Source organism: Geospiza fortis, unplaced genomic scaffold (genome assembly GCF_000277835.1).
Source record: "Geospiza fortis unplaced genomic scaffold, GeoFor_1.0 scaffold346, whole genome shotgun sequence".
Classification (NCBI taxonomy): Eukaryota; Metazoa; Chordata; class Aves; order Passeriformes; family Thraupidae; genus Geospiza; species Geospiza fortis.
Window position 1 is genome coordinate 315,164 of NW_005054361.1, and position 12,457 is coordinate 327,620.

Here is a 12,457-nt window from a genome sequence, read left to right on the forward strand (position 1 = left end):
TGCCTGCCCCCCTCGGGGCGCCCGGAGCTCGGCACGGTGTGGGCTCGGCCGAGGGGCTGGGGAGCAGCCGGGGGCAGCTCCCGGGCCGCGCTGTCCCTCCCCGAGCCCGGCCCGCCGAGCGCGTCCCTCGGCCCGTCGCCCCCCGGTGAAACCCTTGCAGCCTCTCCGTAACACTTGCCACTTGCAGGACCACGCTTTGCTGTCCCAGGTGCAAACACGGGCAGTGTCAGCGACAGACATCCCCGACACCCAGCGTTTGCGCGCACAAGTAGGCGCGGGGTCTGGACGGGATGACACTCGGGGAGAGTGTGGCAGGAGACTCTTCTATGACAGACCTTCCCGAGCCTGCTTTACAAATCGATTTCTTTCAAACTGTGATGTTTCACTTGGGGAAATGAACACTGTCTGAAATTTACTGGTCTGACAGCAAGCTGAAAAATGCTTTCATATTTCTACTCGTTCTGATTTTATTTCTTTGGGCGCTGCATGTGAACTGTGATTTCCAAAATGCTTACAAATAGTGGAAAATCAGGTGCATGGTAGGCTGGTGTATACAGGACTGCTTCAAATACATTTTACTTCCCAAGACGAGTTGATTTGCAAGTTCATTTTGAGAGTAAAACCCAAAAGCCAAGACCTCTGAAAGTCTACACCTTTGCTCTAAAAAGCAAGATACGTACACCTCACTTACAACACAACTTGTCACCTACCTTTAGAGTAGAAAGCAAAAGTCCTAAAACAGCTGAAATTGCGACTATGGGAGGGACTGCAGAAAACTGATACCAATCACCTTCTGGACACCACTATCAAAATCCCTCTCCCTGAGGAAGGGAAACCTACTTTTTTCTTCCAACCTCAATCTATACAGGTTGAAGCTGCATAGGAACATAGAATAATTTAGATGCTATTATAAGGGTTTTATATTCCCTAAAAATACAAGTGAGGTCCAAAACTTTCTCCACGCTGTGTAGAATACATTATAAACTCGGTATATAAGTACAATGCATGTAACCTGGAAATATTTTTTTTTTCTGGGAAATATCATTTTTATATTTCCATGCATTTTAAACAAAGATAAGCCTGTAGAGGTACATATTATTACACACTTCTCCAGAAGAGATTTTCACATATCCAGATGTTTTTTCCATTGGAAAGATGTACTGAATCGTCTGGTAAACTGGCTTTTTCTTACTTCTCTATCTGTAATCAGTGGTTACATTTCCCTTTTCTAATTACAGTGCAGCCACAGCCTTTCTAAAGCAACAGCCATAGGAAAAATAAATCTACACTGATAATTTCTTAAGTGACAACTACCACAGGAGAGTACTTATATTATCAAATGCATCGAATCTTCTCTTTATGCTGGTCTAAAATTCATTAAATATTAACATCACCCGGTGTGAGAAACATACAAATCACAATGAGGGCATCAAATAACAATCCAGGCATACAAGTAACAACAGGGAACATGCTAAAATAGTCTGGAAAATGCAAAGAGGAAAGTTCTTTACAAAATGAAGACAGAAGGTGACAACAACTGAGCATCGCACTCAATCCTTGCCATAATTCATTCACTTAAGACAAATACTTCATGAAATCATACTAAAGCAGAGCAGTCACAAAGCCATATGTACAGATTTGTGACGTGATTTTCCTTTTTCCGTGGAAAGAAACCATTGTCATCATCACTAAAGCACCTTCCACGCACTGATTAGGCCTGAAACTTACCTCTGAACTTGTTCAGCATGAAAGCATTGTCCATGGGGTGAGCTCACTCCATGCATCTTCTGTTGCGGCAGCAGTGCTGAGGAGAGGAATTTGCTCATCTTCCTTGCTTGGAGCACATCCTGAAAAGGGACTTCAGGTGTCCCTGTGCCATGGCTACTCCACACCTCACTGCCTATTGCTGTCCAGTGGAAGAGCCTGCTGAGGACTGGTGCTGCCTCCGAGTCTCCCTCGTTCCCTATCTCCTCTGTCATCGGGGAAGAGGGGAGATGAGAGAGATGCTCATCCTTAGCATCAACCTTTGTTGCTTCCTTGATATTGACAATGATGACATATCACAGGGGAAGATCACTCATTTAAATCTCTCATGAAGTAAAACCCAGCCTGGGAGGGAAATATGCCATCTTAATCCTCCCCCACCTTGGTTTCACCCACTAAGTGTTACAGGGTTGTCTTGGCTTTTTATCTCTCCCTTACCCATTCTGCCAAGCCTGCCTTATCAGGGATCAGCATCCTTTTTCATTGTAATGTTGTCTTAGGTTTCAAGGTGGGTTGGTTATTTTTTTTTTCCTTTTGTATCCCTGTTTAAAGAGGTATCTATTTTTCCAAGCAACATTCAAAGCTGCGGTCATTTTAGCAAAATCAGAGGGTCACACTGAAAAACGGTGTCCTGCTATCAGATACATACAGAGATTTTGTGCTATGGCAGCAGTTAAAACAGCAGTCATGTCATCAGACCACTTACCTCTTTTGTATAAGCATTGCATGGTATCAGCTGTTATTGAAAGGATACGTTCATTAGTTCTATTTAGTGGTTAGCCTTGGCTCTTCCAGCTGATGGAGCAGTAGCTGTTCACAATTACCACTTTGTGCAGAGCTCAGCTCCTTCTCCAGGGATGCTTTCCCAGTGGTCAGCCATAAAAGAATGTCATGGTCACCCAGCACCCACCCTAAAAGAAAAACAAAGCTTTATGGTTAACAACAGCAACAGTGAAGAAGACAGTGATCACATTCACATGTCTCTTCATGATTTTTTTGCAAGTCAAAATCGCTAGGAAGCCCATTCTTCATGGGCTAGGGAATTCTTCCAGAAGTGGCAGAAGGCAGCCATGAGTCATTAGAATTAGCATGTATTTTCTTTTTTCTTTTTTTTTTTCTTTTGGGAAGTCACTTTTCTAGGTCTTGGGCATAGGTTGTCCGAGAGTTTCCCTATCATGCAAGAAAGAGTGCAATAAACATGCTGCATGTACATCAACACTGCAGGTGTCCCTGCTTTTATTACTTTTATGTTGTTATACGTTATTCTAATACAGTTTCTTTGTGATTATGAGACTCTTAGAATAAAGAAGAAAATATGACCCAGATATACGCTGTCCTGAAGGCTCTGTAGATTGGCACAAGTTGCTGCTTCCAGTTCTGGCTTGCTAAAGAACTATGCATTTACAGGGTAGTGAGGGTGGTTTGCATATCTGATCAAGCTTACACATTTCTATTGTTATTAACAACTTGCAAAAGATAAGGAACTCTCCATCCAGTAACTTACACCATCAAAACAAAGGTCAGGGTGAACACATTTGCTGTAGTTGGAGGCGTGGGTGTGATAAGCTGCAGCCCTAAAAATTCTTGCAGAAAGACCTATAATTTGGGAAAGTGTTTTACTATTATGGTGCATCAGCACACAGCAATTGAGAAGCTCAGTAGTAACTCATAGGATTGTGATGAAGACATGGCACTTTCCTGCAGGAGAGCAGCTGGGAGTTTGCAGTTTCATTCCTCAGTTCTGAGTGGGCTGTAGTCTTTGCATGTTCATTCATTTCAGCTTAATCCTGTTTTAAAGTTAAGAGTGTGTGCCAGTGTGGACATACAGTATTTCTTGCACACCACTTCTCCTCTAGGAGATGATGTTAATAAACCTCGAGAGTGGCCTGATTATGTCAAAGAGGTGCTCCTGACAAAGCTCCCCTTCTGCAAAATATTCAGGAAACTTAAATGGATGCCAGCAAGGTCTGGAGACCACACCAACAGGTTTTAAAACTGTAACAGGATTAAAAATCACATATGGTCAAAGTCTTTAAATAAAAGCAAAGAACAAGAAGTATCTAAAATTTACAGTGAGACTTACTTGCATAAATGTTTATAAATTTTATCAAACAACTCATAATTTTGACAGTTTTCCATAAACCCCTGGAACATGCAAAGCATTTAATTTATTTGTGGCAAGATAAAGATAATGAGCAGCATTTTAAAAGTTTATTAACATAAAATGTCCTGGCACAGTCATACTTACATACTTCTATTGTTTAAATTACATTTTCTAAGAACTCAAAAAAAAAAACCTTACAAAAGGGAGCTTCTGATTGCAAAAGCATTCAAAATTATCCTCATCATTTGTATTCATGGAAAAGCAAACTAACCAAACAGCATAAACTAAACTGGATACAAGCACCAGCCGTACCTCGAACTGAAAAATGCTTGTGTGCAGCAGAAAATATGGCTCCAATATGGAGACAATAGACTGCTGAAATAGTCCATATCAAATATGCTAAAACAACAACAAAAGAAGTAAATTACAGCAGAAAGGCTGGGGCCATCCCAATGATGGGACTCCCAGCAGAAGCTGTTCCAGAGGCCGCAGGCCAAGCAAACAGAGTAAAGCAGTGTATGCTGGTACTCCTTTCTGTTATTTCATTGCTGTAAATAGCTTGCCTTCCAGAGATAATAAAAATTATTTTATGTGAGTTATATAGGTTTTTGTTACATTTACCCTTGAACATCTGCTGTGTCTGATAAAGGATAAGAGTTAATGAAATCACATGAAGAGTGGCATACATGGAGTACTGCTTTGTTTCCAATTTGTGAGACAAACCAAACCCTGCATTTTGCCTGCCTGTTCTGCCTGATGAGTGTAGCAAACAAGGAGTACTCAAGAAATTTTTATAAAATGGAAGATTGATTGATTAACTGATTGATTGCAGATGAGGATGGACCCTGTCTGTACTAGACAAGTTCTTTATCCCGCTGCTTGACCCTGCAAAAGACAAAATATGCTTATTGTGACAGTAGACTGTTCCTTCCAGACAGGATCTAGTTGAGAAGCAGCTGCCTCTACCCGGCACAGAAATGCAAAGGCTTTCATTTTTGCTAAGAGACAAGTCTCCATGATATGCATGCTGTAAAAGCATCACTTCACCTACTGATACTGTACCCCATGAGTCCATTCCTATTGCTGCTTGTCTCCTTCACAGCAGAATTACTTCCAGGACTGTTTTTTCTTTTGAACGATAACCAAAAGCTTATAAACTCAGCAGTGAGGTTTGAGGAACGAAACGCACGGACTCGGAGGCTGCTCTCCTTCCCCCGGGTGCCCTGATTCGCAGCCAAGCGAGGCAGAGGAGCTCGCTGAGTTTCCAGCCGCCCGCGGGGAAGGAAGCGCGGCGGGGCGGGCCGGGCGCTGTGCGCGCCGCCGCCGCCAGGTGGCGCGGTTGGGAGCGCCGAGCGCAGGGCGGGATGAGCCGCGGCCGCTCCCAGGATGATGCCGAGCCACGGGTCCGCTCGGAGCGAGCGAGAGAATCCGTGTGCCACCATGTCTTGATCCCACCTACACCAGCGAAGTGCTCTCTTGGTTTATTCTCGGAATGTGGCTTTTCTTTTAACTCTTCTGGCTTTGCCTGTACAGGACATTCGCTTTTGCTGTCCCTGCGACACACTCTATTTTATCCAGAAACAAAAGAGTTTTACAAAGAACCCCTATTTATTGTCATTTTCCAAATACAAAGCCTAATCAATTTACTGATTACCTTTTACCTTCAGTATATTGGCTATATATCATTACAGCAGGTAATGTTGTATACAGTTCCTTACCCTTCCTTCTTGGCTTCTGACTGAAGTGAAGCAGACTCAATGAAACAAAAATACCCGATCGGTCCTGCTGACTGACTGCACCACACATACAGAAAGCAATGATCCAACAATCATAAGCAGCCTTGTAAAGCCCCATCAATCAGGATATGTCCAAATAATGCACCTGAGCAAACTGGGGCAATCCTGCACTGATCTGCCAAAATTTCTGCAAGTTATGCAGCTTCATAATGAGTAACATGACCATTATTAAAGAAGCAATACTGCAAGATTTAATAACTGAGCTGCCCACCACTCTTACTGGCTTAATTAAACTCTGGATATTCTGCCTACGCTTAAATCAAGTAGATGCACGTACAAACACACGAAAAGGCAGAAATAACAAAGTATACTAGCAACAAAGCAGAAATTCATTGAAAATGCATTTCATTTTGCTACTGATTTTCCCAGGTCAGATTAATCTCAGACCTTCACTAAAAAGAAAACACAGAGCCACTGGGGCAAGAGAAAAAAATGTACTTCCAGAAGGCAGTGTAATTCATCTACCTGCCTCTCAACTATCTAAGGCTCTTTCAAGAGATGAGAGCAACATTAAATGTGCCAGAGGTGGGCTTTTGGTGTCATTACACAAATCTGCAGGGAGTTTTTGCCAAATCCCTGAGTTTTCTAACAGTAGCATACCTCCAAATACATCATTTAGAAGCATGAGGTGAACAGAGACAGGGAATAGTATTTACTTTGGGAAAGTATCAGTCACATGTCTTGTATATATTAGCAGGTTAAACCCAGGAGAGGCAGCTGAATTACTTGTGACCAAAGAAAACAATTAATCAACAGTTTTAAGGCTTCGCAGAATTTTAAATATGTATTTACATGTGGTATACACTATTTATTTTAGGTATCTTTAAACCTAGACTCTGAAGTCTAAAGTTGGCAGAAGATGGAAAACATCTTCTGAGAGGTTGTTTGGTGATAAACTATTTTCAGACAGAACAGAATTTGTGGCTTAGGGTTCTGGGGTTTTAATTCAGCTAACTTGAAAAACAACATTGAGCTGCCTCTTTACCTCTTTACTTAAAATTCTAATCAGTTTTAATATTGCTATATTTTATTCTAATATTGATCTAATTATCCTCATTATTCTTATGTTTGGATTAAATTGAAGTCAGTCTATATGGCTGTAGGGTAGCTTGTATTAGTATGGAAGTCAGATAATAAATAAGACCGCTAGTATTAAAGAGAGAAAATAATGCTGCTGAAAGTATTTTGGAAACTGCTCACCATGCTAATAGACCACACAATTTAGACTTTTTTCCCTGGAAATATTCACACATTAGAGTAGTCCCAATGAGGTCAGTGTGAATAATCCCATCATGGGCAGAAGGTCTTCTCCTGCAGGCACTTTTGGCAGCAGGTGCCCATAGGAAGCCAAGAGAACTCCATTCACAAGTGGGGTGACTGCAGCATCAGGGTTCCCTTGTGTTCAAGGTTCACTTTGTGTTGGATTACCCAGCAGTGAGTGCTGTGCAGCCAGCCAGCCACACCTGTGGCTTGAGGATACACGATCATGGTCCAGAATCTACTGAGGACGCTCCACCCCATTTAGTTATCCTTCACATTCCAACTGGCAACAGACCTAAAATAATCCACAAACTCAGCTCAGCGGCACCTAGGGTCACCCAGTCCTCCCTGGGACAAAGTGGTTTAATAGAAACCAGACAGAAAGAAACCCAAAAGTCCAACTGGAAACCTCTGGAGAAAAGATGCGTGATTGCTCCATGCTTGCAGACTACACCATGCAAGCTGCATGACTTGGCTGCCCACTGGCATCCCTTGGATGGCTCAAGTGGGACAGCTGCAAGATGGAGAATCCCAACCTTTCCCTAGAGATCACCCAGGATGGCATTTCTAAGCTTTCACAATTATTTTCTTAGATGGATTTGTTTTGAAGTAGGTGTTTACTTTCATAAATGCTCCTATGAAGAAAGAAAAATATCAAATAACAAATTACAGAATTGAGGGTTTCTCTATCCCACAGTAGAGCTGCTTCCAATTGCTGCTGTGCCAGCAGTAATGAAAACAACTGGACTCCTTAAAAGACCATTTCTGTGCATTTGTATTTTTTAAAAAATCAACCTCATGATCCAAATGATGATGACTTCTCATCTGAGCATTTCACAAAATGACAATGCAGGCCATCTATTAGAGAAAGTAATTCTGTGAGCACTAGCCAGCGCTCACAACAATTCCACAATTTGCCTCTGGATCCACTCCAGCTGAATGAATAGACAGCACATTTCCCAAAATGCAGGAATTTTGCTGCCATGAAGCACATTGAGGACAACAATCAAGCCTCAGCTTTGTAATTATAGGATTTTAAAAAATGGCCATTTAATTTAAAATAGTCTGTGGTTTGTAAAGCTGTTTCTGCAGAGCACACAAGCACACAGAGGAAGAAATGCACACGCTTTCACAGGCCTTCAGCCGCTGGCCCAAGCACAAAGAAGGATTAAGGCAAGACAGCTTGAATTTACATGATGCAAACTAGAAAAATCAGTTAGAAAAGATGGCTCTGAAAACTATACTTTGTTTTTTGTCCTAGAAGAGGGATAATACAAACTAAGTAGTTTTTTTACAGCTAGCAAGATCCAGCCAGATTGCAAAGGTATGAGCATGGGAGCAGCCAAACAATAGCTCTATTCTCCCACAACCAATTTCTCCAAATCTGGAGTCTCACTTTCTGGATTCCCACACTGAGCCACAGGCCTAAAGTTTAATTAAAAAAATGAGTGCAATCCAAAAAATTATTGGTTAGCTTTGATAATGCAGGCCTTAGCAAGGGAAAGGACAGGGACTGAAACAAGCCTAGCAGTGTGGTACAGTAACCCTACAATATTCCCAAGGGCACGCAGTGAAGATGAAGAGAGGTGTGGAAAACTGTAAGGAAAGGCAAAAAAACTCCAATACCAGCTTATGAGTATTTGCTAAGCACCACTCTGTGGTATACAGTTTACAATGGGTGGAAAATACATAAAGGGGAGCCAGAATACACCTCTGACATGAACTGGGTGAAGGCAGAGAGCTGCAGGAATCTGTGGTGAGTTTTAATGGATGCTGGCACAACCTCTGCTGGAGTTGTGTGCTGAGCAGGAGACTTACCCTTGAGAAGAAAAACTAAGTATTCCCATTTCTGCTGTGTTCAGGAGCAGAGAGGAGCCTGTGTAGACGTGGGGAAGGGGGAAAAGGCCTACTGCACAGCTCAGGGGCTGCACAGGGACACTGTCTGAGCCTTGACTGAACTCAGATTCGGTCTGTCCTAGCTCAGAATAAAACCCACGCTCTGTTCTCCGCAGAAGCCACATGACTAACAGTCTAGCCTCAAGCAACCATGAAGTAGGCACAAAAAATTAAGGAGAAGGGTGCTCCTTTTGCTTGTACCCTATGGCTGGGGGTTTTTTTCTGAACAGAAATGTCTCCTGGCCACATTGGTGAGTAAGTTTACCATTCTGGGAGCTGCTCCGCCACACCCGTGGGAAGGTGAATCAGGGAGAGTTATACAACTTTGCTATTTACAGGAGGTTTCACCCACTTACCTCTGCTGTGCTGCTCTCTCTGCTTGCAGTTGTGCACAACCAGTTTTGAAGGATGGGTAACCAGGAGTAAAAATGATATGGAGAAGGAATAAATTGTCTTTGAACTTGGTGAATAAAAATTCACAGTAGTGAGGGCAATCATCAGAAAGAGACAAACAAATTTCAAATCAGAAGTCAACCTGGAAATGATTTGGTAAGGAACCCCCATACAAAAAGTCACAGCACATAGTCACAGTACATGTAGATTTCCATAAATGTTATAAGAAAGCCTCCCACAACTCTCCTGCAGCAATCCAAGTAAACAAATATTCAGGTAAATTCCTGAACTCACTTCCTAGCTCAGCCCCCAAGGTATGGACACACCCACTGGTTTGAGATCTAAGAAACCTAATTCAGCTAAACACTTCAGGGTTCAAATTTGTGTTTTGGCATCCCTAATTTTCTCCTCGGTGCAATGTTTTTCTTTTCAGTGCAATGATCCTGAACAAGTAGGACCAGACTGTGTTTTCGTGCGATCAAATTGTCGAGCTGAAGGTAGGGAACTCACCAGGCTTAGCATCTCTCAGCATTTGTAAACTGGAAGCCAAAAACCAGTGGGTAGGCTTGAAAAAGTTGATCTTGGTGAGAAGCAAGAAAGGTTAAATGCACGAAGCTCTGTTAGTCATTGGGATTTATTTGCTCAGTTCTAATTTTAACTTTGGTTAGCCCAATAAAAGGTATCACATCACCGTCTGGGTAGCTGTCGTACAAAAAACAATGCAGCTACCAACTTTCCTCCATTGGATGACATACTTGGGCAGTAGCCCTTTAAAAAAAAAGCATGAGTTTCTTTAGTGCACATTTGGTTTTCCATTCATATTTTTCCTGATGGTGAAAGCAATGTTATTCATCCCAGAGAAGAACAGATACATTCTATTTCAAAAGTTTAACCAAAACACACAGTTTGCTGCAAATTTTCCTTCTTTCAGGATTTTTAAAACACACCGACAAAGTGGTGTGTTTGCTGCTGGGCAAAATCATCAATTTACAGTCAGTGGAATTTGGTAGGAAAGAAAGGTAAAAGGAAAAAGAAATGAATGACAGGATTGCAAGAGCTGACTGCTACTTACAAAAATGCAGATGATGAGAAGAAGGACTAAAAGCAAAGACTCCTCTCCCCATTAAATGAGCTAATAAATGTTAAACATGGAATGACTTTTTAATAAAAGAGACAAAAATAGGAAAACAAAACAAAACATTTCTCTGTGGTAGCTGGCATGGGAGCATTTGGACACAATTCTGCCAGGAATCCAGTTCTTTGGGTCTCCTCTTCCTCCTTCCATGCCTTCTAAGTGCAGCCAGAAGGGACAAACATCTACATTTGAAATACTGTTGCCCAGAACAATGGGGAAATGCTTCCCTCACAAGTCACACTCCTCCTGACTGCCTTTGAGACATGTGCCCTGAAATAGGCAGTCCAGTGTCATGATGAAGGAATCACGTCGTACCACCATGAAATATCCAGTTAATGCTGGAACAGGGAGTTCAAATACACTGCCAAGAGAAATTCTCTTTGTTTCTACTGGATCAGAAGCAATCACTACATAATAACCAAGACGTATTCTTACGAGTTCATAAGCCCAGCCATGGCTCAAATGGAAGGAAGACACTACACTTCCAGGCAGCTGGAAAAAAGCAATTCCTGTTACATATGCAGTAACTTGACTGTTCTCCAATATTTATGGATCTTGACTTCATTATGCCATCAGGGGAAAAAAAAAGTACAATAATCCCCCTTATGTCTCTTGTAATTGAATCCAACCATGACTATAAAATAATGTGAGCATTTGAAGTAACTATTAATTACTGACTGCTTGCTTCATAATGAATTGGAATATCATCTGTTATAGACCAACCTTTTCATATATTCTCTAACACTTCCAAGATGCTGTAAAACTAAGCTACCCTTTAAAATTAATGCAGTATTAAAATCAATAGAATAAAAACTTTTTTCTTTCCCAATAAAGCTGTAAACTTTGCAAATGGTCTCACCAGATTTTGCAAAGCCAGGAGGACTGGCCTAAGTCATCCTTGAATCGTACCCTTGCTGGTTCCCTGCTTGCCTAAGAATAGCACCTGTGCTACCCTCATTAACAATGATATAATGTCTCAGTCTAATCAGAGGACTATGGAGCTTCCAGTGTTTAAATAGTATGTGAAATTCACGAAACAGTAATTGTAACAACAAAATCAATTTAGATAAACCATCACAACTTTTTAAAAGACAGAGGGCCAAGCTTTGTGCTGCTCAAATGTCAAATTAGGTTCATTCTTCTTAACAGAATGTGTTCTGGAAATACTGTCTTTCCACATTCTCTCAGTTGAAGAACAGAGGCAGAGCATGCTACCCATTGCTTAATTTCCTAAACTATTTAATAGTGTTGCTATGATGGTTGAAAAGCTGCTATCATCATCCTAAGAGTGACTTCATCTATAAGTGACTAAAGTAACATGAATAAAATGCTCTGGGGGTTTATTTTGCAAGTGCCTCTTTCACATGCAGCATCACTCTCTGCAGAGAAGCAATCACTTTTAGGGTGAAATGTGGCAGCTATTTAATGAATACCCACTAGGTGAGCCTCACGCATATTGTATCATAGGAATAGCACCTTCTGGAAAGACTCTCAAAATTTATTACATCATCTAGCTAGGAGTTCAGTGGTGCTAATATGTCATCTTATTTTGACATGCAGCCCCTAGCAGGAGACTATGGATGCTCTCCTGTCAAAATCAAGAGCAAAATACTCACTTAAATTTATCAAAAGTAGATTTGGGCCTCTAATCACGTTACAGTAATGAGGCAGGATCACTGACCTCCCTTCAAGATTTCAGGCCAGGCAGCAGCTTACACAACTGGAACAGTTTTTATCTTGTTTCTGCATCTGAATATACTGTCTGTCTGCTGGAGCTGTGGTGGAGGGTAAGCTATGATTGGCAGTGATCATTCCCACTTAGGAAGCACTCCAAGTCTCTATTCTGCTTATAAAGACAAATGAAAATATCTTATCAAACACTGTTATCATTTTGTTCTACAGCATTAACTGGTTTTGCAGAAAATAATTTCCTAACGGAACAGTTTTTATGATGGCAGCGTGGTGTTACAATGGTGCTAGCAAACGAGTTAACAATACAATATGTTGATGCTTTATGAAACGGAAAACACTCCCATCAGAGTTAACATCAATTTATATAGTGTAGCCTGAGGGTGGGGATCTCTTCCAGGGCTTCTGCTTACTTTCATG

The 12,457-nt window shown here is 41.5% G+C and overlaps 1 protein-coding gene across 1 annotated transcript in view; it reads right to left on the bottom strand.

Annotated features, from left to right (window-relative positions):
* BMPER (BMP binding endothelial regulator) overlaps window positions 1-1,979 on the bottom strand; it is a 149,258-nt gene extending 147,279 nt beyond the window's left edge. The window contains exons 1-2 of the mRNA XM_031059384.1: window positions 1,729-1,979; window positions 36-345 (exon numbers count right to left, since the gene is read on the bottom strand). Coding sequence (XP_030915244.1) covers window positions 36-345; window positions 1,729-1,979 — 561 coding nt within the window. The remainder of the gene's footprint in view (window positions 1-35; window positions 346-1,728) is intronic.
* Window positions 1,980-12,457: the final 10,478 nt, after the last annotated feature.